The 24,799-nt window shown below is 47.1% G+C and overlaps 2 protein-coding genes across 3 annotated transcripts in view; one reads left to right on the forward strand and one right to left on the reverse strand.

Annotated features, from left to right (window-relative positions):
• Positions 1-10,336, forward strand: part of SNX30 (sorting nexin family member 30) — a 115,344-nt gene extending 105,008 nt beyond the window's left edge. The window contains exon 10 of the mRNA XM_046668058.1: positions 4,191-10,336. Coding sequence (XP_046524014.1) covers positions 4,191-4,250 — 60 coding nt within the window. The 3' untranslated portion in view covers positions 4,251-10,336. The remainder of the gene's footprint in view (positions 1-4,190) is intronic.
• Positions 10,337-13,759: 3,423 nt separating this feature from the next.
• On the reverse strand, positions 13,760-24,524 carry SLC46A2 (solute carrier family 46 member 2). 2 transcript variants are annotated; one of them, XM_046682364.1, is made up of 4 exons: positions 22,423-24,522; positions 20,669-20,752; positions 20,096-20,252; positions 13,760-14,632 (listed from the first exon to the last, which is right to left on the reverse strand). In XM_046682364.1, the coding sequence occupies exons 1-4, from the start codon at positions 23,549-23,551 to the stop codon at positions 14,575-14,577; spliced, it is 1,428 nt and encodes a 475-aa protein (XP_046538320.1). In that variant the 5' UTR covers positions 23,552-24,522; the 3' UTR covers positions 13,760-14,574. The 2 variants fall into 2 exon arrangements, with proteins under 2 accessions (XP_046538320.1, XP_046538329.1); XM_046682373.1 differs by lacking the exon at positions 13,760-14,632 and adding an exon at positions 14,640-17,094 and having other exon boundaries at positions 22,423-24,524.
• Between the last annotated feature and the right edge of the window lie 275 nt (positions 24,525-24,799).

Genomic DNA, 24,799 nt, shown 5'->3' on the forward strand with positions numbered 1-24,799 from the left:
CACCCCTCACACATGCCCTACCCCACAGAGGCAGAACCAATCACCTGGCTGCTGAGGTTCCTGGCACCCCACCTATGTGGGCCCATAAGTTGCCTGAGAGCTTGCTGTTGGGTGGAGCCAGTCCCTCGGGTGGGCTGCCTGCTCTGGCTGAGCTGGATTAAATTGGTACTCTAGTGCATGGGGCAGACCTTGGCCTATCAGGCCAGGGGAAGAATACCAACGGTGTCTGCCAGCATCTGTGTCAGCACACCTGTGCTAGTCACAACAATGGCTGCTGCCAACGTCTCAGTCCCTGGAGGGGTCTTACCTCTCACTGAGATGTATCCAGAGCCTATTAGGTGTGAGTCTCTTTTCACCAAAGGACTGTGCACCTTTCATTCTGGTGATTTCAGGTAGCTTTCTAAAACAGGTGAATTTGTATGTGGGCCCTTTAACAGCAGGCTTTTTCCCCCCCTTGTGTCCCATAGCTTTTCTGGGGGTATTCCTCGTTGTTGTTAGTAGACAGCAAAGCCAGATATTGTGACAGTCGTCTCGGTTGTGCTGAGTCCAAAAGCTGCTTATAGCAGTAAAACTCCCCCACTCAGATCCCCTGCTCCTCCAGGGAAGGCTTCATGCCTTAGGATTGCTCCCAGCGGGCTGTGAGGCACCGCAGCTCGCAAAGGTGGCGTTTTTTTCTCTCCAGAAAGGAATTTCTGCCCCTTCCACCTCAGTCAGCACTGTCCCTAGTTGTAGGGGTTCTTTTTATCAAATTTTCAATTCTCTCTCAGGGGTAATTGTTCCAGGAGTAGTTGTAAATTTGTTGTGTCCCTGGGAAGAGGTGAGTTCAGAGTCTGCCTACGCTGCCATCCTGACACAGTCCCCCACAGACCTCCCGTTAAGGAAGCATTTCTAATAGCCACAGCCTTTCACAAGGACCTGCCGGAAATCCAGACCCAGAGACAATCCTGCCAGTCCCATCTCCTTCCCTAATTTTATGTGTTTAGTCTTAGCAATCCCTGCATGTCCTTCCCTGCTGTGCTGAGTTTGGAAGCAGAGGCCCCCTGGGTGCCCACAGAGGTTTCACTTGCACACGCTGCTGATGGAAGCAGCAGTTTTATCTGTCATGCCCTCTGGTCCTGCCAGCTGCCTGCTTCCACCAGTCAGTCAGGCCCTTAGCACAGGGATGCCCCCAGTAATGGAGGCTTGGGGGTTGCTTTAAGCTGTCTGTGGTTCTGCGTGTAGGGGTTCTTCACTTTCATTGTGCCATGGACCCTTTGGTTGTCTGCTGAAGCCTCTAGACCCCTTATCAAAATACTGTTTGTTTTTTTAAAAAGACTGTTTTTAAATACATAAAATAAAGGTATGTAGGATTATAAAGGAAAACTGTTAAAAGCGGTTTTTTCATGAATCCCCTTGATCTCTGGATTCAGGTTAAGCACCCCCAACACACACCCCACACAAAAACACACGGCTCCCATCAAGCTACAGCCCAGTCTCCTCAGTCAAAGTTTGCTCCTAGCCTATCCAACTTAAATCATTTCTGTTAAGGAATCCTAATATTCCTTAAAAGCTTAGTTATAGGTGAACAATGGCCTGCTCACAATTCAACAGGTAACCTGTAGACTTGAAATCAGGCTGAACAAACACTCACTTGGCTACTCCCACCACAATTCTAGAAACATGTCCCCCTCCCAAGCTAGAGGAATCCATCTTTTTCAAAGGCTTTGATGGCTCTGGCTGCTGTTCAGAGGCAGTATGTCTGCATCTTTACTTGGAGGAGGGTTAAGGAAGACAGTCATGGAATAGCTCTTACTTGTCAGGTCGTAGGAAGGACTCTTTTAGAGGGGAAAGAGAAAGGTGGCAGACTCCTTTTCTCCACACTGTTTTTATGCAGCCCCTGCTGTGTGCCTGGGCTGGATACGCATGTCATCTCATTTATCCCTCACCGTAAGGCTGTCGCTTGGGTTTTATAATTCTCAAAGCTGAAGAACTGGAGACTCAGCAAGGTTTTAAAACTCTGCCCAAGGTTATACAGCTTTGAGTGACTGTACAAGGATCAGATTCAGCTCTACCAGGTTCACAAATCTGAAAATTCCCACTCTCGCATACTGAAAGTGGTGGGGACAGGGGCCATGTGTCCTCGAGAACAGTCCTGACTGCCCAAAGATGAGAAGATCACTCCATGTGAGGTCAAGGCCTCATTCCTCTAGTGACTGCACCCATAGGCAGCGTGCCTCTGTTTCTTCATCTGTATAATGGGAGTGATTCTTCTCCACTGAATGTTTGTGAAGCCACAATGAAATAAGGCGTACCTGAGTGCTTAGAACATGCCTGGCACGTGGTAGGTACTCAGTAAATGGTACTTCCTTCCCTGATGCCTTCACCTTCCCTCCACTGTTCAACAGCCTTCCCACTACACCAACGCCAACTCAATCGGATGTGTCCATCATTCCTTGGTGATTAATGCCAGCCTTCCCAAGGCCCTGGTCCCAGCACTGAAACCCAGGTCATTTATCCATATTTAGTAGTCTCCCCTCTATACCACAAACAGGGTCACTGTCTTGGGGCCTCATCTTGGCTCCTACATATATTAAAAAAATGCTTTTTATGCACTTGCTGTATGCGAAGGACTGGGTATACATTGGTAAACAAAACAGCAGGACTCCTGCCGTAAGGAGTCCTCAGTCTAGTGGAGGATACATGTTAATCCAAGAATCCCGGCACTTCACAGTGAGGTATGTGCTCTACAGGAAAAGAATAGGAAACTGAGGGAGGAAATACTGGGGGCATAATTTAGACTAGAGATGGGAGAGGGCCAGTGGAGTGGGCAGGAAAGGCCAATCTGAGGAAGTAAAATTTCATCTGAGTCTCAGAGACAAGGACTTAAGGAACAAGTACACCAGGCAAAGGGAGCAACATATGCAAGGGCCCTGAGGTAGGAAAAAGCTTGAGCATTTGAGGACTGAGAGGAAAGCTGATATGGCCTTGGTTCCCCATGGCCAACATTGAAGGACCCTTCTAGATTTGAGATGCTGGCCTAGGGAGACAGCAGGACCCAGAATGCCACCGACTCCTGCACTGGGTCTCTCTCTGAAAGCCAGCTCCTTGAGGCTCCCCAGGCTTCCTTATGTAGGGCAGGGTCTGAGTCTGGCTTCTTCTCCAACTTCAGAGTCACCAGGGAAAGAAGCAGGGAGCGATTTCACCACTCCCCTCCCCGGCTTGACCTAAGGATGCCTCTCTCCTCCACCTCTTGAGAACTCTTCCCCAAATGACCCAGTGCAAAGTTCTGCTCCGTGGCTGTTTCAAAGAAAGGCTTGTGTGGTTCTTCTGTCCTTCCCTTTATGCACAAGACTGCTCAAAGGGAGGATCCTTTCTGCTAAGCAGGGTGCTCTCAGAGGAGAGTGCCAGAGTCTTCCAGGTTCTTGGTTCTTCACAAGGATCTGGAATGAAAGGGGACTGATGTAGTGGAAAGAATATCCGTTTTGGAATCATAAGCTCTGCCGCTTACTAGCTGTGTATCTTGGGCAAGTTATTTAACCTCTCTGGGTCTCATTTTCCCCATCTATGAAATATGTGTGCGTGTGTGTAATAAATAATAATAATTCTACTCCATAGAATTGTTGTGAGGATGAGCGATAGTGGCTGTAAAATACATAGCAGTGTTTAGACATAATAAATCTCAATAAATATGGAGTTCCCGTCCCCTCTTTTTCCTGTTGGGAAATCCAGGTCTGACCCATACAAGCCAATCTGAGGTTGGTAAAGAAGAGTGAGTTTTCCGCCCCCTCTGAGTCAGGTGGCTGGCCCATTCCAATGTGATTTACGTGCTTATGCAAGCACCACCCACACCTGGAGCAGCGTCTCCATCCTGGCTGGGAACCCAGGGCCTCATCAAAGGTTTGCAGCCTGGTCTTTTTCTGCTTTTTGAAGGAAAAGAATTTCTTTCAGTGACTACCGTTCCGCTCACTGGGCAATGCATTTAGGCCTTGTAGAGATGCTTTTATCTTTTGTAGAGGTCGAGGTGACGTATTCAAAACAAACACCTGTTAGCTCCCTTGTTTCTGACAGTTAGGGATAATACAGGTAGGCGTGATCAGACAAAGGTGACCAGCAGGATTGACAATGAAAGGGTGGATCAGAGCAGAATTAAGAAGCTGACCCCGGAATCTGAAACTTGACGCTCATCCTGTGTGCATGTGTTATCTTTTCAGTGCCTCATGGCGTGGGAGTCGATCATTCCACTACTGCAGGAGAAGCAAGAGGCCAAGTAAGCTCCTTCGTGGGACAGAGACTTTTCTGCCTACGCAGGGCATGGCACGCACACCGGAATGTCCCTGCTGTGCCAGAGAGGTGGCACTGGGAAAACAACCACAGAAACATCTCTCCTTTGTGTATTACTTTCCTTTACACCCCTTCCTGTGTCCAACAGTTGTTTTCAATTAGTATTTATTCCTTGGTGGAGTCTGTAAGGCTGTGATCATCTCCCACAGAAGCAGCATACCTCTGTGTTGTGAAGGAACCTATTAAACGGAACACTACGAAGGTTTGAACCTGAGGGACAAGACAACCCTCAGCTGACATTCTGACATCTCATTACAGTTTCCTGTTTTGGGACAGCAGAGTTAGCTGTTGTGGGCGAGAACCCGGGTCCTGCTTTTCAAGGCCGTGAGGAAGGCCTGAATGGAAGGCAGTCCTGCTTTCTGTGGATACATGGCGGCTCTGGAATCGACCTCCATGGGCATTGCCTGGTCTCAGCCTAGAAGGAGGTGTTGGCACCTCCGTGGGAAGTCCTTAATGTACTGTGGCCTACAGCTGTGAGTGTAACCTGCCGCCTGCTTGTGATGAGCGACACCTGTTTTATGGTTTCCAGTTCGTACAGGACCATTTAAATCAGTGTCTATATGTATCCATGCTAGAGCAGGCAAGCCAGCGCCCTTGTCCTTAGGCGATGCCTTGGTAAGCTGGGGGCGGGGGGCAGTGCTCCCCAAACTTGTTTCTGACACTAGAATGCAGTAGATTTGAACCTGTTTTTGTGTAAAATGAAAAAAGGTGCATTTTTCTCTGTGAAGTTCTTCAATGTTTTTCTTTCCCTTGTTAAATATCATTAGAGTAGAGATTAGGCCTGTTTGGAAATATCTTATCGTCTTGAAGTCAGAGTAGCTCCCCAGTTGTTGAGATCAGTGGGTATATACCAAGCCCACCTGCCACGTCTGCTTTGTGCAATTTGCCTTTACCTCACCAAAAAGTCCTAGTTTCACGTTTCCTACTATGTCCACTGAATGTTTGGGCAACCTTTTGGTGAGAGGCTGGTATGTTGTTATGACACAGTCGAGATTTTGTAAACTCAATGTGAATGTTCTACATGAAGTGCTTTAACCTTCGATATTTCCTGGTCAGGAAGAAAAGTCAGTATCTGGATGGGCCTCAGAGATGACAAGTGCACCAGCAAACTCTTTGCTTCTAGAAGTTAAGCTAAGATCTCCTCCATTTGCAGCCCAATCCCTGGGGACTGCTGGCTGCTTCTAAAGTCTTCATTTCAAACTATTACCAGGTTTTCTTTTCAAATCGACACAAAACTAACAGACAAAGAGGATCTGTCTTCCAATCTTCCAACTCATTTTTTTTTCCCTCCTGAAATGAAGCTGCATAGGTCATATTTGTGTTCTTTCATTGTGGCTCATCCCTATAAAATTATCAGTCTGAGCCTCAAATAAACGGTAGTATTTTTTTTTTTTTTTTTAACGAAACAGCTGTGCTGAGATGCTGCTGCATACGCAAGTTAATTTGCAAATACCGGTCAACGTGCAGCCTGTTGAAGTCACTTCATTCCCCTCCACACTGCAGGGTCGACCTTGTCTCAGCCGCAGCTCTGATGCTGTGGGGGCAGCAATCGGATGGCACAGAACAGTTTGGTTCTGTTTCATCATGTTTGAAAAAGTCACAGTTTAAATTATAATTTTATATCAGTTGGTACTTGCCTGCACTGTTAGACCCTCTCGTGCCATTTAAAGTCCTTTGTCGTGAATTTTCAGTTTGGTACAGTTAGAAACATTCATTGAAGCAGAAGGTAAAAACAGTCCATCTACGCCGAGTGGTGACTCAGTGTTTCATTCTACCTCTAAACCATCATGTTGCTGTGAGTCCGGATGTCCAGATCCAGCCTGACAGCCTGCTGATAGAGTTGCGGTGGGTATCTAGTCGTGGGTTGGTGGCCTTCTATGGATATTTGGCAGAAGACACTAGACTGACCCAGCAGCGAATGCTCATCTTTGGGAATGTGTGAAGCCTTGCCTTGTGGAATATGTGCTTTAAAAATGTTGTCCAGTGTAACATATACTTGGAAAGAACTGTGGGAAGAGTTACAGGAAGACTAGAATCTAGTCAGCTGCTAATTGCCAAAGCCCAGGGACATTCCTGTTTAAGGCTTAGTTGGGAAAGAAGGCAGCCCTTCAAAAAAGTCATCAGGTTCCATCCTGGGACATATGGGGAAGGGAGCAGGTACACAGTTATTCCCTTACAGTGTTGGAGGCAGAAGACTGGTTTTGAAGGGATTCAGACACCTTAGGATTTTGTCTTTCTCTGTTCGTTTGGTCCGCAAGTGCTTTAAAACAGCAGAGAGAGCTGGAACAAGGCCAACTGCCCTCCAGCGTGCCATTGATAGCAGAGCTGGGAAAAGCGGTGTATGTTAGATTTCCTTGGAGTAATGGTCTTTCCAGAGAAGGGACCCTTGTCCCTTACTTCAGGCTGGCATGTGATGAGGTGACAGAAGGCAGTGAAGGAGGTTCTCCAGTCCTTCCTACCCCGATGGCTCCCTCGGGCCCCTGAGGGTCAGCAGCCCCAAGCATTCACCTCTTCACCTCCATCAGCACAGAGGTGATTCCCCATGAGAAGTGTAACCCGGAGACTTCTGTGCCAAAGCCTGCCTCGTAGAGGCTTCGTCATCCTATCCTTCTTGGCCCCACAAAGTCCTGGTGCTGAGACCGCTGACCCCTCTCTTGTATTTATTTTCCAGGAGATTTTTGCTTGAGGATGTGCCCTACCTCAGGCGGACAGACATGGACAGGTTTTGAGGATTGAGCACATGGCAGTGATGGAAAGTCATCCCTGTTGCCTGCCTCTGAGCCTGGAAAGTAGAAGGTTCCATTCACCCAGGTTAAAAATCCAGGCTAAGGCAGAAGAGAGAATTCTAGAAACTGAGCAGATTTCAGAGATGCACATGATGTTGAAGAGAACAGTTGTGATTTGTGGCAGGTACAGACACTGTTCTTCCTTGTCATGTGCTGGATCTATAGGAAAATTCTAGGCTACCCTGCTCCAAGCAAGGAACCACTGCTCCTAATCGAGGAGGGGACATCTTACATAGCCAGGTTTGGGGTTGGGTTTTATCCTTTAATAAGACTTCATAGTGATTCCTGGTGAACTCTGCTAAGTGCGATTATGGAGGTGATTGGCTCGTATTTCACTGTGCTGCTCATTGAACAAATCAGCATGACTCTGGGGACTGTGGTGAATGTAACAGAAGTTGATCTTTATGCCAAATTTAAGCCACACTCGGAGTGTGTTCTACATGTTGAATTGAATGTGCTTTTGCAGCTGCCATCCACATGAGGAAATTAAGTGCACACTTGCTGCACATTTCTTGTGAGTCTGCCTTTAGTGATGGGACGACAGAAGTTCTGCCTTAGAAGAGGGTGTGATGGCCGTGTGGCAGTCTGCAAGTGGGGTTTCTCTCTTGGGATGGTGTCAGCCCAAGAAACACCCAGAGTTTGTGTGACTTGGTCCTGCCGTTGATAACATTGAAATCAACGGGCACCTGGCTCTGTTTTGATGCCATTCATTGGGTTGCAGAATAGTCATTCTCTGCACTCTCCTGAGAGAGTGGAGAGAGTAAGGTGTAGAGCGACCTTGTAGGTCTGTGTTAGCCTCATCTGGTTGGGTCTTTGGTTGGGTTAGCACTGGGCTCTCCTCTGGCTGCCGTAAAGGCTGTGTCTGCTCAGAAGATGGGCTGCCTGTGGTCATGGAAGGGTGCGCCAATCCTGGACCCCACCTTCCCAGATGCATACTTTCAAGGCCTGTGGAAACTGGGTAATCTAATTATAAGGCTGGGGTAATGCTGCTTTGACCTATTTATGACATTATGTTGGGAATTTGAGTTGCCTTCTCACTTTGAAAAGTGCTCAAGATGGCAACAGGTTGGGCATCCCCTCTCACTTCTTATGTTTTTTCCTTTCAGATGGCAGGTGGCATTTACCAGTAAATTTGAGGAAAATGTCATCCCTTGGGCCAGACTTACAGATTGAGCTGGGTGTGTTGGAGTTGTTCTCCTCTTCCTTGTGGTTTATATCAGTGAATAAACCAGAAACCCGCTTTTTCATCAACCCACCTGATAGACGGGTAGCTTTTTGTTTGAAGGATGCCTGGTCTCCCCGTAGTTGCACAGATCAGAGCATGCACAGGGCTGTGTGCATTAGAAAGGTTGCGGGGGGCACTTTGTTGCAGGGGGTTTGGCTGTTCTTAATCATATGTGTTTGAAATGCTTTCTGGGTATGGCTGTCTAACCCCTTCTGTGTGGCAGAAAAATATGTAATCCTGATAGTTTTTACTACTACAGATAGGCTATAAATAAGTGCTTTGAAAAAATAACTTTAACAAACCAATAAGATATTTGTCTCAAATGTAAACATTCTGTGTGTTTAGCACTTGAAAATCAACAAATCCAGACTTTTCAAAAATGCCAGAGACTGTTAAAAGCCTAACTCAACTTTTTGAGAATCTGTCAACACCTATTAATATGCCTTATTCTTCAGCTAGTGTCTTTTAGGTTCTGGATAGGAAGTTTTTAGAAATGTAGCCAGTTGTTCAGCTTCAGTACCAGAGGTCTAACATAGCCGGTCCTCAGTCCTCTCAAAGAAACAAACAAAGTGAGGTTCATAATAAGGGCTGCCTTTTGGGAGGAGAAAGCTAAGTATTGCTATTGCCAAATGATATTTTTGATAATGTAAGGAAACACAGGGACCACAAAACCTTTTTTTGTTTTAAAGTGTTTTAGTGCCTTTTGGCACGCTTTTGATTGTAGAGGATGTATGGTATCAGCATTGACAAATCACATAGCTATAAGGAACTCTATAGATTATGACAATATTAAAGGTTTACTCTGATTCTGCAGAACAGCTTTTGAAAGCATACTGTGGGGGCTTCAGAGCAGCATATGTTGGATAGAAATGCTCCACAGGTTGAAATGCCAAAAACATAAAGCATGTTGTGTTGACTCACATAATTTAGTCTATTTTAACAGAGCTTGTACTATTAAAACCAGTGATTGGGTGTGGCACATGCACCTCGCCCAGCAGCGCCGCCCTCCCCAGGTGACTCTGGGCTCCCTGTAGGCTGGGTCAGAGCAGGGCGCCCCTGTCAACACCCCCGTATGACGGACTGGTTCACAGTCAAGACCAACCCTCCATTCACAAATGATACTGGGAGGAAGAAACAGAGATTGCTTTTTCCTCACTCTGGAAATGGGGAGAGGAAAGTAGATTGCAAACAAAAATGTGAATCAGTATGACAGAACGATGCCTGTGTCAGCTGGGCCTTCACCAAATAACAGACCAGCAGCTCTTAACAGTCAACACCATTCACCTGGACACCCCTGTGGTTTTGGTCCAGTCCAGTAGACACCCTGTCCCTTGTACTTCTGTGTGCCTGTTCCCTTGGTGTCTGAGTTGGGAATGCCTTGAGAGATGACGCACATCTGGTAGATTCCCATGAACTAAACTGCCAGCAAACTTTCTAACTTGTATTTTAACTCTTGAAAGAGAGAGAAAAACTTGCTTAGGTCCTGTCCAAATGATGGACTGTATTTCTTATTTTTAGAAATCATCCTTTACATTTGAAATTTTTTAAAAACCTTCTGGGGTATCGATGAAGTTCTCCGTGTAGATGTGTTCTCTTCTCGCCATGCTGCCATTATGCCGAATCAAAAGCTGTGAAAAACAAATGCTCTGGAGAATGGGTGTCGAGGAGAAAGGGATTTATTGACAGATTCGAGTCTTTGTTTCATCAAGCCACCAAACTTTAAAAAGAATGTCATCTATGTTTTCCTTGTTATGGAACCCAGAGATTGTAAAAAGAAAAAAAAAGTTTTGTTGCATTTTTGATGCTGGCACGAGGTTTTTGTCCACTTTTTTTCATATATCTGTGTATAAAAATTGTCTGTTGTTTACTATGGGATTAGTATTACATTTTGAGGTAAACAAAAGAATTTGTATTGCTTGATAAACTATTAGCTTGTGAATTTAAAAAGGTTTCTTTACCTCAATTAACTTAAAGTAATGGACCAATAAACCTATAAAAGATGCTTTCTTTATCTTGAGTCGTTCTCATTTGTACCGATTTATAGGACGGGAAAACATACGTGCCTCTTATTCTCTTTTCCTATTTTCTCTAAAGAGGTAACGGTTTGCCTGCAAGAATCAGGGTAATACAGAGCAACAGGAAAAAAATGTAATTGAACTATCTTTATTCTTCTTCACTTCTTTATAGACTCATCCTCAATTTACCTTCTTCTACCTTTTATAAGTTGGCACCGATCTGGGGTGATGAAGAAACTACCTAGTGTTTATACGTAAGCATAATACACCACTGTGAGTCGTGGGCCGGCTGGGAGCCAGCCCAGGTAATTACATGAAGGATTTCTTCCTGCTCCATCCCAGAGCAAAGCACAACATTATCCTGTGAGTCAGGGTCAGACATTTCCTGATTTTTTTTTTTTTTTTTTTTAAAGATTTTATTTTTTCCTTTTTCTCCCCAAAGCCCCCCGGTACATAGTTGTGTATTCTTCGTTGTGGGTTCCTCTAGTTGTGGCATGTGGGACGCTGCCTCAGCGTGGTCTGACGAGCAGTGCCATGTCCGCGCCCAGGATTCGAACCGACGAAACACTGGGCCGCCTGCAGCGGAGCGCGCGAACTTAACCACTCGGCCACGGGGCCAGCCCCCCGATTTTTTTTTTTTTTTGACTGCTATGATGTTTAAAAAAAATCTGTAAGGAAAGAAGAAATGTCTGTGGTTCATTAGAGTGTTAGTGTTGCAAATTAAGAGACCAGAATGCTTGGTTAAGCTTACTTAATGTTGGCATTGGACTGGAAATGAAGTTAAACCAAGCACTGAACTTGGCTTGCTGATAGTAGACATCATGAATATAAGACTGGAGTCATACAGAATGAGGCAGCAGGGTGGGATAAGAGAAAAAGGTCTGGGATGAAATTTTAGCTTTTCCGCTCGCTAGCTATGTGGCTTTGGGCAAGCCACATCTCTCTGAACTTCAGTATCTTTGAAATGAAGACATGCCTTCCGTGAAGGGCTGCCCATAGGACTAGCAATAATGTATACAAAGACCTAAGTGTCTGCTGGGCACTCATTATGTGATTGCCCTTCTGGGAAGACCTTTCCTATTACTTGTTTAGATATGGCCAACTTAAATATTAAAGATATTCCCATAATAATCCTTCCTGAATACTTGGCCATTGAAAATTAAAAAGCGGGATATACCTTGTTTAACTGTTTTCTTTTTAAGAAGATGATGGAGATGGTATGCTAGAGGACTGTGGGCAGACTGAAGGCCTATGGAATAGATGGGAGCAGATAGCAAAAGACGTGGCAAGATGTAATATAAAGGCTGGTGGATTGAAGGGATCTCTGAGGTGAGGGGAAGGGGTGGGAGAAGATTTGGAGATTTCCAGCCTGGGAGCTGGGAGGTGATGCCATTAACTAAAAAGTGAAATCAGTCAGGAGAAAAATATGAAAGATGGAGTAGGCTTAGATGGTGGGTTGGAGAAGAAGAATTTGGTTTGGATTTATGTTTGAGGAGATCCAGGTGAAGATGTTGAGTAGATTGTTGGAAAGAGAGTTCTGGAGTCCTTGGGAGAAAACTAGATTACTTGGGAAGAGAACCAAGGACAGGGCTTGCAGGGCCTCAAGAATTAAGGATGCAGGGACAGGAGGAGGGGGGGACTCAGGCCAAGTTCTTCAGGAGAAAAAGTCTGACCCATAAATTAGAACAGTAGTTCTTAAGCTTGAAGGCTTGTGAAAACCCCAAATATTGGGCCCCATCCCTAGAGTTTGATTTGAGTGGGGCCCCAAAATTTGCATTTTCTAACAGGTTCCCAGGGGTTGCTGATGCCACTGGTCCAGGAACCACACTTTGAGAACCACTGGGTTAGAACAGTTGTTAGAAGAAGCAGTGACCTGGGGAGAGTAGAGAAGATTCGAAACTGCTACCTGGTGACAGGTGGGGTGGAAAAGGAGCTAATACTAGAGCTTTGAGAGCCCAACTCGGGGTAAAATCCACAAGGTCAATGGCAGGGTCCATGTGAACAAGTAAGGGAATTTTTCTAGATGTTGAGAGCAAGCTTTTCAGGAGCAGGAGTGGAGAAGCCAACGATTAGATTCATTTAGGTTGGGAAACTGGTCAGGGGCTGAGGTGAAAGGCAAGGAGTCAAGAGGAAAGAGCATACTGGTGAGAGTTTAGTGATGTGGAGCAAGGCCTTGAACTCGTCTTCCTCATCCTACCTTCTCTGCTCATGTTGCTTGTCTCAGTGAGGGGCTCTGCCTTCTTCCTGGTTGCCTGAACCCCAAATATGAGTCATTCTTGCCTCCATCTACCTCACCCTCCACAGTCCATCCATCATCAACTCCTGTTGACCCCTAGCTTCCAAATATTTCTCCAAGTCCATCTACTTTTCTCCATCCTCATAGCTTCTTACTCAATGTCAGTCCACCGTTGTCCTTTACCTGGATTACTGCAAGGATCTTCCAGCTTGTCTCCTTTCTGCAAGTCTTGCTCACTCTGTCCTCCACCAATTCGTTCTCAGTGCTGCCAGAGTGCTCTTTCTAAGATACAAATGGAAGCATTCCGTGTTCCTGCTTAAAACTTTTCAGCAGCTATCCCCATTACTCTAAAGATTTTATTTTATTTTTTTCCTTTTTCTCCCCAAAGCCCCCCGGTACATCAGTTGTATATTCTTAGTTGTGGGTCCTTCTAGTTGTGGCATGTGGGATGCCACCTCAGCATGGCTTGATGAGCGGTGCCATGTCCATGCCCAGGATTCAAACTGATGAAACACTGGGCTGCTGCAGAGGAGTGCGCGAACTTAGCCACGTGGCCAGGGGGCCGGCCCCTATCCCCATTACTCTAAAGAAAGCTTTTTTTTAAAGGCTCTATTTTATCTTGTTCCTCCTTATGACTCTGGTCTCCTCTTTTGATTCTCTCCTCCATTATACCTCTCCCTTCCTCCCTCTTAGCTCCCCTCACATTGAATTCCTATATCTTGGGATATTTTCACCTTCAGGCCTTCCAGCATGTTGGTCTTTCTGCCTGGAATGTCCCTCAACTTCCAGCCTTGGTAACTCCTTATCCTTCCAGTCTTATCATATGCCACTTCTTCTGAGAAGCCCTCCCTGCTCTCCTAAATCTGGATGATACGCTCCCTTGTGTTAGTATTATAGGCTATATCATTGTCTGCTGTTCTGTCTGCTCCACCCGCTAGACAATACACTCTCTTAGGGCAGGACCAGTCATGCTCTCGCTCTATCGCAGCACCTAGCATGGTGTCGGGGCCATAAAGTTTTATTCATTCCCTCCAAGGGATCAGAGAGAGCAACTCTCTGAGCCCAAATGCTCTGGGGTTTAAATGCCTTCTCTAGCTTCACGTTTTACCCCAGTAGAAGAATGCCATGTCTGTAGTTATGGAAGGAAGCTGACCTGGGAGAGAAGGATTCACACACATACTGTGAATGTTGATTTATTTAGGAGATGCGTCTGCTTTTATATACGTAAGTGAAACAGGCCACCTCAAAATAAAATGGGTCTAAATATATCTCCTCTTCTCTCTTCCTTCACACCATTCACTTTGGGAAGTATTGTTGACTGAAAGTATTCAATTTAATATTCCGTTGGAGAAAGAGTTTTGATATTTGCTTTTTTTTAAAAAAAAAAACAACAGTAACAATGACCACAAAACTACCCTGATGCCAAGAACCTGAGCTTCATATCCCTCCTCAGGGTTCACAGCTCACAAGGCCTCAGGGAAGAAAAATAACTTTTTTTCAAGGTTTTATTTTAATTTAAAAATCTTGACCGATGTTCACTGTTGGCACTTCTTGCAAAATATGCCTTCCACATTGCCCTCAGGCTGTGGAAAATGCGTGCCTGGGTTTGAGTTCTCACAGGGGACCCTTAGCACAGCACACAGGCGACTAGTTAGCCAGACCTTGGAGCCCGGAGGCAGTGCCTGGCAGGAGAGGGCTACTGTCTGAAGCCCTTTATAGCGTCTGGTATGGCTATGCATAACCCCTGAAAGTTCATACTCTACTGCCCGCAGAACCTAGCTTCTGCCTAACAGGAATGTCTGAAAGCTCAGCAAGTTCTTCCATCACCAGGAAAGTGCTTTTCCCCACCCTCCAGGAACCCCTGAGCCAGAGCAGGTCATTCTGAGGCCGACTGTGGCTGGAACTTGGGTTTCTTGGGTAGTGGGCTGCTCTGGTCACCAGTTCCTGGTTCCGGCCATTGCTGGGGTTTTCAGCTCCCGCAGGTCAGCACCTTCATTTCTCTGTCATGTCTCCATATTGCAACCATGAGGCTTGTTTATAGGCCACAATGCTGTAAGAATTTACAATAGAGAATTACAAGAGAACAGCTGGAACGGGGCAGAGGGGGTGCCTTTTCCTCTCCACTGATGGCAGGGAGGTCTCTAGCCACCTCTTTATCACTAGTAGACTGAGAGCCTTTATCCATTCCATCGTCAGAATGCTGTACTGAGTGGAGCGAGATGGCCCAAGGAAACTTCTGTCACTCAGGCTCCTTCCAGTCCATAACATCTCCAGCCCTTCGCATCTACATTTTCCTTTCCCGGAAATCTCTTTCCATTTCATTTCTGCTTGATGATGAACTGCCACATGTATCTCAAGACCCAGATTCGCTAATCCCAAGCAGAATTAGCTGCCTCATCTTCTGTCTTCCCATAACCCCTTTATCTCTTCCATAAATGATCATTACATTGTTTTAAAATATTTGTAGGTGACTGGATGCTTAGGAATGAGGAGCTCTGAGTTGAAGTCTTGGATCTGTGTGACAATTGGCATGTCCTTCAACCTCTTGGGCCTTCAGTTTTCTCATGTTTGAGCTCTTTGAGCCCAGGTTGTAAGCTAGAGTATAGCTCCTCCTGACTGATGCATAGCGCCTGGAGCTGCTGGATGGGGTACGAGCTTAAATCCAAACCCTCTAAGGGAAAGCTTTGTGGAAACTTCCAAACATGGATCTCCCACCTTCCATGAGCTCTACAGGGAGCAGCACTTACTGTGCTTAAAACTCATTGTATTACAAAATTGGCAAGAGGAGAGTCAAGACTTGGAGGCAGCCAGCCCAGGACCCAGTGAACTCCAGGATGCAACCCTGACTCCACAGCTGACCCCTACTGTGGACCACCACAGCACAGCCACGTGGTGATGGCCAGCCCCTGACTTCATGGTCCGCCAACAGGCAGCTCTGGAATGTGGATGGTCAGCGGTGCTGGCTAGTAGGTGTCAGATCTGGCAGATCATTCATTCCTTAAACAAATGCTTTTTGAGTACTTCTTACATGCTGGGCTCTCTGCTGGACAGAAGATATGTGGTGAGCCAAACAGTCATGGTTCCTGCCCTCAGGGAGCCTACAGGCTAGTGGGCAAGCATATGAAACACATAATCACTAAGTAATTATCAACTGTCATGCTCTGAAGGAAAAGTATAGGAATCTTTCGGAGGATATGATAGGATTTAATTTAGATTGAGAAGGGGATTTTCTCAAATCCTTTTTGAGAAAATGGTGTTTAAGTTAAGACCACGACTAGTTGGGTTAAGAAAGAGGTATGGGTGAGAATGGGAAAGAGCATAAAAGGAGGCTACTAGGGCTGAAGCAGAGTTGGGAAGAGAGGTTAGTGGCAGGAATAGGAGCAAGAGAGGTTGGCAAGGCCAGATCATGTAGGACCTTGTGGTCCATGGTAAGACATTTGGGTTCTATTCTAAAGGCAGTGAAAGCCAAGTGCAGAGCTTTGAGCGGGAGATGACATGATCTGATTTACACTTTAAGGAAATTGCTCTGGCTACCTGGTGGAGAAAGGACAGGAGGGGAACAAGAGTGGAGGAGGGGAGAATGGTACATAGGCTAATTCGGTCATCCAAGTGCTTTGGACTAGGGGTGGTAGCTGTAATAATAAAAAGAAAAGGATGAATTTGAGGCATACTTTGGAGGTGGAATCAACAAAGCCTGATGGATTGGAGGTGTGGGGAGATGAAGAAGACGGAGAGATTTCTATCCTGGGTGAGAGGCGGTGTCACTTAAGGAGATGGGAAAGACTGGAGGGGGAGCAGGCTTAGGACATCGAAAGCCCAACTTTGGAAATTTAAAGGGTATTTAGAAGTTTTGAAAGTGCTTCAGATTGCTTAGAGAGAAAATATGAAATGAGAAGATGACCCAGAGCAGAGCCCCAAAGTATTCTTCCATTTGGAGGTTTGTAGAGAAGAAGTGATCAGAGAGGTAGGAGAAAAACCGGGAGAGTGAGATGTTAATAAAGCCAGGTGACAGTGACAAGTGCCTCCCGAGGAAAGAGTGACCCACGGTGTTGGTGGCCACTGAGAAGTCATGTGGGCTGAGGATTGCGGTGAGTCCACTGGATTCTGCTTTGAAGAAGTCGTTAGTGGCCTCAGTGAGGGCAGCTCTGGTGGAGTTGAGGGAGCACCTCAGACTGGTGAGTTGAAGAGTCAATGGGAAGTGAGGACGTGAGACAGCGCGTGCAGCCCAGCCTTTGGAGAAGTTGGTTATAAAGAGGAGGTTGAGGAGAGAGAGGGTGGTAGATCACGTGTCGGTTCTGGTAGAATTCAGGAGAGACAGCAGCTAACTAGTGCAGTGCGCTCTAGTCTAAGGACATGGGAGAGGCGGCACGCAGATACCCGGCGACTTTTCTAAGAAGCAATGTCATGTAGTGGACAAGAGAGATTGCCTGGGTTGAAATCCTGTCTCTGTCACTTAACAGCTGTGTAAACTTTGGCAAGTTACAGAATACTTCAGAGTCTCCGTGTCCTCATCTGCAAAATGGGGATAATGATAGTAAGTACCTCAGAGGATTGTTTGGGAAGATTAAATTAGTTAAAATATATAAAATATTTTAAGTAGTGCCTGGCACATAATAAGGGCTAAGTGTTGGTTATTATCATTTAAAAGAGGGTGGAGGGGAGGAGAATAGGATGGGCACAAATGAACGGAGGTTTGTAGATTTACTCTGGAGAAGATGAGGACATTCTCTGATGGCTTCTATTTTCTCTAAGAAGCATGAGGCAGCTGCTGAGAGCTATTGGGTGGTGAGTTGGTTGTGGATGGGCAGAGCCAGACAGTTATTTTCTCAGCATCTCCCCACTGCAGGTAAAGAAGATCAAGCAGGAGACGCCAGATTCTCACAGTAATGTGTACTTGGCTCACTTTGGTATCAGGAAGGGGTGGGGTCACAGTCCCTTCTTGCAAACAGGCTGTCGGCAGCTCTGGTCCAAGGACCTCTCCACTCAGCCTTCTACCCTCCATGGCCTCCCCTGCTGCCCTGCTCTGACGCACCTTCCTGGGTTTTTATGTTGCTGGAATGTAGCTTTCCTTTGTATGGATAGAAAGCTCTACTGGTCTTTCCTGTTGCTCTCACTTAATGATTGATGGTCCAGCCTTGGCCTCTTCTAACTCTAAGAATATTTCAGAATCTCATTTACTTCTGGAAGGGAAAGGTAATAGAAACTCTCTCTTTATACCAGAGCTCAATCTTGGTTGTATTTTTGAATAACCTGGAGAGCTTTTAAAATTCCTGTGCCCAGGCTGCACCCAGGATCAATTGAGTCAGAATCTCTGAGGGTGGGATTCAGACATCAGTAATTTTTAAACCTCTCCAGGTGATTCCAATGTAAGCGGACAAGGCTTTATTTGCACATGTGTCTCTTTACTGCTAAATGTCTGCAACAGGGGGAAACAATTAGCAATTACTTATGTGCCTCCTTCCAATAAGCACTCAATTACTTATTTGTTGGCTCAAGATTCTGTCTCTTCTTCTCTGATGTAAGATCATGGATACCCTGCACAGCTTAATTAAGATTTGTGCACGGAATGTATGACTGGGGCTAAGTGCATGTTAAACAATGCACTGGGGTGAGATGTCAAGGGCAGCACACCTGCTTCATGTGCCCTAAAGCCTCTTAACGAAGGCAAAGCATCCTACTTAGTACACATGATGCCTTGAAACTTTAGAAAGGAACCAATTACTGTATTTTCTCATTGCTTTCATTTGTCTGTTTGTATCTCTAGCTGTGACACACATTAACTAGTCAGACATGTTTTCTTTTGTTGTTTTTTGGTTTTTGTTTATTTGTTTAGGTTAAAGAGAATATTTCAACCAACTGCCAATCAAATAGGACTGGAGCACTTCCAAGGGGCACAGCTGCTAATCCATTACTCACTTGGACAAAGAGCTGGGACTCCTGAGACGTCTGCATTGCGTGCTAGGTCTAGCTAAGCCCAACTCATTCAGCCAAGACTCACATGAAGACAGGGGCACATGAAAAGGGCTAACAGCTGGGAAGTTGGAGGACAGGGTTGGCTCAGTCCCACACCTGGAGACAATGAGAACTGAGCCAAGAGAGCACTAGTAATCATGCCCACTGCTTGCACAAATTCTCTCAGCTATTTGATCTTATTTTTCTCAACTATGAAATAAAGCAAAGAGCCTTCATGATGGATGGATCCTATCTCAGGAGGCTCAAGCTTCTATGTTGTCAGGGACCTATATTATGATGTGATGTGAGAATTCAGAAAAGGGCCTTACCACCATCCACTCCCCACTTCTTCCAACCCGCCTTCAATTATTTTCTGCTCTGCTGCCTACAATACCACTATCACTGATAGGTAGGGCTCTCATGTGCTACCAGGCAGGTCCCTTTAAAATGCACATGTACATCAAATCCCTTGCACCTTACTGTGGATATATGTATTGTATTCCTTTCTCCTCTGGTGGGATTGATAAAAGCATGGAGACTCTCACTTAAGGGGGAGGGGTCAAAGGGCCTAAACCGTCCAAAGCTGTGCTGTCTCATATGGTAGCCACCGGTTCCATTGGCTACTGAACACTTGAAGTGTGTTCAAATTGAGTCCAAATTGAGTCATGCTGTCCACATAAAATACATACCAGATTTCAAAGACTAAGTTAAAAAAAATCTCATTGATTAATTTTGTAAATTGATTACGTTAAAATCATATTTTGGCTATACCAGGTCAAATCAAATATAGTCTTAAAATTAATTTCACCTGTTACTGTTATTGTTTTTAAATGTGGCCTCTAGAAAATTTAAAATCACATATGTAGCTTGCACTTGTGGCTCACACTATATTTTCCTTGGACAGGGCTGGCCGAAGACCAGACTATTCCATGTGGTCCATTTTGGTGATGACCTAGGCTAGTGCTCTTGCCGTGGGACCGGAGTTCCTCTCCTTTGCTCCTCCAGCCTTCCTCCTGCCTGTTATTTCCCACACTTGAGTGCTCTTGTTTTACAAACGAAATAATTCCCCCAGAGAGGTCAAGCGAATTGCCTTAGTCGTACGGGGAGCTCACACAGTCCAGCGGCCATGAGATTTCAGGGGCACTGAACACAGACGCCGCCAGGGGCCAAGCCCGTAGAGGGACACAGATGAAAGATTACTCAGAAGTGAGACGGGATGACTGAGCTAAAGGGAGCTAAACAAAAGTGGTCTGAGTGGTTCAAGAGAGTTTCTAATCTCAGTCTCTGATTAGAAGGAAGTACATGAGACTCCTATAAATAAACTGTATTACAAAACCGCCGGAAGCATGCCAGCTGGTTCGTTTCTTAGGACTTTGGGGAATTGCCAGATTATTAGTTTGGGGGAACAGGACTTTTTCTTTGTGAGAGAGCCTACTCAGAACCCACTACATAAATGCTGAAAACAAATAACACTTTATGATAATAGGCTGGAGATAGTCCAACAGTCTTTGACCTCTGCCCCAGGGCCCCAGCCCGAAAGCAGGCACTGCTCCCATCTTACCCAATTGGGATGATGGCCAGGAAGGAGAAAAAGGAGGAGAGAGCAAAGCAGGTACCGACGAACTTCTCCATGGTGAGCTGATAGATGTTGTTGTACACCGTGGATGTCACCACTCCGGTCAGAGTCAGGGACAGCTGCAGGATGACGAACACCTTTCCTGTGGAAGGGACAGAGGTTACCAAGAAGATGTGTTGCTGTGCCTTCCCAAGTTCCCTGCTAGCTGAGTCTCTGGGGAGCTCTCAGGGACCCCTTGCCCTTCCTGAGACTCCCTCTCATTCTTCCTAGCTCTTTCCACCAGGACTCCTGCCTCCACCCAGCTGGATTTTCCTGCAGCCTATGGATAGCAGCGTCTTCCTTTGACTGTAGCTTTTCAGTGACTGACTCTCTGAGTCTTTCCCACCCTCCTGTTTTCACTTCCTCTGCCCTGGATGGACACCAGTGTTTTCCTAGTGTGTTAGAGGCTGCTTCTGCAATTCTGTCATGTGCCTTCACCAAGTCTGAACCCTGTGCCTCAAGCTAAGCAGCTCTGAAACAGTCCGGGCAGAGAACCTCAGAGAGATTCCTTGTACTCACCATAAGAGGAGCCCTTTATGAGTTTAGACATTGCTGATCGGATGGTTGTAATGGGAATGAGAGCAAACAGCATGATAGCGCGAGCTGGAAAGAAATCACACAAGAACACTCCTCGCTCTAGCCCAGCTTTGGCCAAAGAGTAAATTAGAACAAAGCAAAAGCCTCACTTAGAATCCCCTCTCCCCACAACCCCTCCGTGGCTTGGCCTGGAATAAGGGGTTACTCTGCTGGCAGACTAGCACTTTTCTGGGAGCAGGTTGACTCCCTGAGCTCTGATGGAGCCGTAGATGCTGCAGACCCATCTGCAAGGTGGCAAGGCATGGTTGACATGGTGATGGATGGGGAAGGGTGAAGGGTGTGTTTACGGGCAGAGTTAAGTGGTTTCTAGGGAAGTGGAGTTGATGTCACTGAAGTGACTCAAAGTTTCTTTCCTTGTCCCTGGGGAGAGAGGTGCCTGCCCTTGCCGTTCACGAACACCTCTAGGTCCAGGAGCTCCGGCAAACTGCGTCCAGAAATCCACTAACACGGCTGCCACACACCCCTCTTTCCTCAAGCCCTATTCATTATCCGGATGCGGTATGTATGTGAGTGTGTGTGTAGACAGAGAGGGAGAGGGAGAGGTGATGGGAAGGGAGGCACACAGCCTGTTTAACGGGGAGCTGGCCAAAGGTGATCTTGCCATTTTGTTGGGTGTTTTTCTAAGATGTGTGACCTCGGCCAAGGGACAGCCTCTGGTAACCTTCTAGAGTTGCTCTTTCTAATATGTTAGCCACTAGCCATGTATGACTTTAAATTAATTAAATTTAAAGTATTTAAATTAAAAGGAAATAAAATTTTAAATTCTGTTTAGTTGTACTAGCCACATTTTAAGTGCTCAGTAGTCACACATGGCTAGTGGCTACTATATTGGACAGAACAGATATAGAACATTTCTATCACTGTACAAAGTTCTATTGGAGCATTGGTCTGGAAGTCTCTGCTTGCATTTTCTGACCTGTGTCCTCAGATGGAAACTTCATTCTACCTCCTTCAAGGAATTTATGACATTGGTTGTGGAAGGGATTTATGGAGAATTTTTATTCATTTTTAAAAAGCCTGTGCTTGGCCCAAAATGGTTTGAATTAAGGGACCTTTTCAGCTAGATTTCTTAATGGTTTAGCCCTTTAAAACTGGGGAGAAGAGGGGCCGGCCCGGTGGGGCAGTGGTTAAGTGCACACGTTCTGCTTTGGCGGCCTGGGGTTCGCTGGTTCGGATCCCGGGTGTGGACATGGCACCGCATGGCAAGCCATGCTGTGGTAGGCGTCCCACATATAAAGTGGAGGAAGATGGGCCTGGATGTTAGCTCAGGGCCAGTCTTCATCCGCAAAAAGAGGAGGACTGGCAGATGTTAGCTCAGGGCTAATCTTCCTTGGAAAAAACAAACAAAAGAAGAAAGCCAATCCCATCTCCCCCATCCAAGGCCATCCTGTAGCCTCCCCTACTAACTCAAGGCACCACTGACCTCCCCTCCCTTGAACTCCTAGAGCCATAGACACCACTCTGGTGACATTTCAATGGGCAATACAGATACCATATACAATAGAATACAGATAAACTCAAGTGCACATAATTCCGTCTCCCTTGTACCTCCTAGGTAGCAGGTATAATCTCTGGTGCTAAAGTGGGACACCTAGACACAGCATCCCCGGTGTCAGCCCCATGATGCAAGGGGCAGCAACGTCCTTGTCCTGCCTCCCCAAGCATGCCAGACTCACCAATATAGAACATGTATGTCTCTTTCACAAAAGCCAAGAGGAGGGCTCCTGACCCAAAGGAAACCATCCCAATCATGATCATGGTTGTGTCCCGGAAGCAGCGGGAGAAGACCAGGACGCCCAGGAAGCTGGTGATGAAGATGGTGTACCCTGCAGCCATCCCATAGCCCACCTGCACTTGGTTCCAACTGAGAGGCTCCCTCAGCACAAAAAGGGGAATCACGTCCACTGTGCCGATCACTGCCAGGTCATATAAGATGGCACCCACAAAGAGCAGGGCGATGATGGTTTTTGGGGGCTTTGCTGTCCCAGGAGACGGAGGGTGCTCCACCACACTCTGCTTGTCTGGCTCATCAGGATCTAGGGTGCGATATGTGCCAACCGTGCCAGACACGGTATCCACAGCAGGGAGTGCCTTGCTGGGCTTGGACATCGACTCGGGGACCCTCAGGACCAAGAGGCTGTACAGAAGCGCACAAGCGGCACAGCTCACGCTGCAGGCTGCCAGCGCCAGACCTTGCCTGGATCCCCCAACCATCTGCTTGAAGAGATGTCCAGACGCCATGCTCCCGCAGAATCCCGCCAAGCCCAGGATCAAGTCAATAAGGATAAGGCGCACGGAGCGGTGGCCCTCGGAGGAGCCGAGGGATCCCAGGGACATGACTCCCGACCAGAACGCCGAGAAGCCGCCGCACAGCCCGGTCAGCGCCGCTGCCCCGTACAGCACCTCTACGGGCCAGTCCAGCAGCACCTTGAGCAGCAGCCCGAGGCGGGAGAGCAGGAAGCCCAGCAGGGACACGCAGATGGCGATCTTGCGGTGGTAGCGGTCGCTGAGCCAGCCCAGCCCGTAGGCGGACAGCAGGGGCGTCAGGCCCATCACAAGGTTGTAGTTGATGTAGAAATTGGAGATGGCCCTCTGCTGTTGGTCCTCTAGAGCCCCCCGGGGCGACGGGCTGGCGCTGTGGTTGGAGGAGGTCTCCGCTCCGAACGATGCCTTCACCACCAGGAGCAGCCCCGCGTCGTAGAGGGACGTGGCCACCTGGGTGGAGGCCACCACGGGCTCGATCCAGGTCCACACCTGGAGGCGAGGCAGGGGGCATCTCCACGGGCAGGTGGCCTCGGGGCCCATGTGGTCTCTCTGATGGGAGGATGGAGGGGCTTACTCGCTGGCAGCTGTTCCGGAGGACCCGGGCTCAGTCCGAGAGCGCTAGCATGAACCGTGTGCTCGGGTGAGCACAGGAGAGAGGTGAGCGGGGCGCGGGGCGCGTGTGACAGCGGCCAGCAAAGCGGCCGAGTATCCTCCCTGGCCGCGGCCACTCCTACCTGGGACAGAAAAGGCAGCGCTCCGCCCCCGCAGGCTGAGCGGGGCTGGCGGCCGCCCAGGGAATCCAGGCACGGGGGAGCGCCCAGCGAGTGTCGGCCGCGGCCCCCACCCTCTGGCTGCCGCGTCACGCTTCCCCTGCGAGCGCGGCCGCTGACCCGGGCCTGATTTCCCCACAGCCGGGCGTGTCTGGACCTCCCGCGGGTCGCTGGGCACATTCCCCTAGGGTTTGTCACGACAGGGGCTGAGATCTCCTCAGGCAGGGAGCAAAATTCCCCTGTCCCTGGAAGGCAGGTTTGGGCGAGGGGTCGGGTGCTTAGGATTCTGCCTGGCGTTAACGCTGGGATGTGAGGTTTTATTTGCGGCGTTTAAAAGCAACAGGGACCCATGTGCTCTAGGGAGCTGGGTAGTATAGGCTTAGAGAAGTAAAAAGTCGGGAGTACTAACATCTCTTTGAGATTCTGACTTCCATCCTTTTGGATAAATACCCGGCAGTGGGATTACTGGATCATATGGTAGTTCTGCTTTTAGCTCTTTTGGAGACCTCTCTGTACTGTTTTCCATAGCAGCTGCACCATTTTGCATTCCCACCAACAGTGCACAAGGGTTCCAGTTTCTCACATCCTCACCAACACTTATCTTTTTTTGATCATAGCCACCCCGACAGGAGTGAGGCGATATCTTATTGTGGTTTGGATTTGCATTTCCCTGGTGATTAGTAATGCTGAACAATTTTTCATGTGCTTGTTGGCCATTTGTATTCTTCTTTGGAAAAATGTCTATTCAAGTCCTTACCCCATTTTTCAATTGGGCTATTTGTTTTCTTTTTGTTTTTACAACAAATTTTTTTTGAATTGTAGGAGTTCCTTATATGTTTTGGAGATTTACCCCTTATCAGATACATGGTGGGCAATATTTTCTCCCATTCAGTAGGTTGCCTTTTTACTCTGTTGACTGTTTGCTGTGCAGGAGCTTTTTGGTTTGAGGTAGTCTCACTTGTTTATTTTCAGGATCATGAAGAGATATTGATATCGACCCTGATATCAGTTTCCCCAC

The sequence above is a fragment of the Equus quagga genome, chromosome 1 (genome assembly GCF_021613505.1).
Source record: "Equus quagga isolate Etosha38 chromosome 1, UCLA_HA_Equagga_1.0, whole genome shotgun sequence".
Classification (NCBI taxonomy): domain Eukaryota; kingdom Metazoa; phylum Chordata; class Mammalia; order Perissodactyla; family Equidae; genus Equus; species Equus quagga.

What these genes read in the sequence shown, in the direction of transcription:
- SLC46A2 (XM_046682364.1), bottom strand. Translation starts at nt 23,551, where the DNA reads ATGGGCCCCGAGGCCACCTGCCCGTGGAGATGCCCCCTGCCTCGCCTC. An exon ending in GACATACATGTTCTATATTG is followed by an intron (nt 20,753 to 22,422) that starts GTGAGTCTGGCA and finishes ATTTCTTTCCAG; the next exon opens with CTCGCGCTATCATGCTGTTT. An exon ending in CATAAAGGGCTCCTCTTATG is followed by an intron (nt 20,253 to 20,668) that starts GTGAGTACAAGG and finishes TCCCTTCCACAG; the next exon opens with GAAAGGTGTTCGTCATCCTG.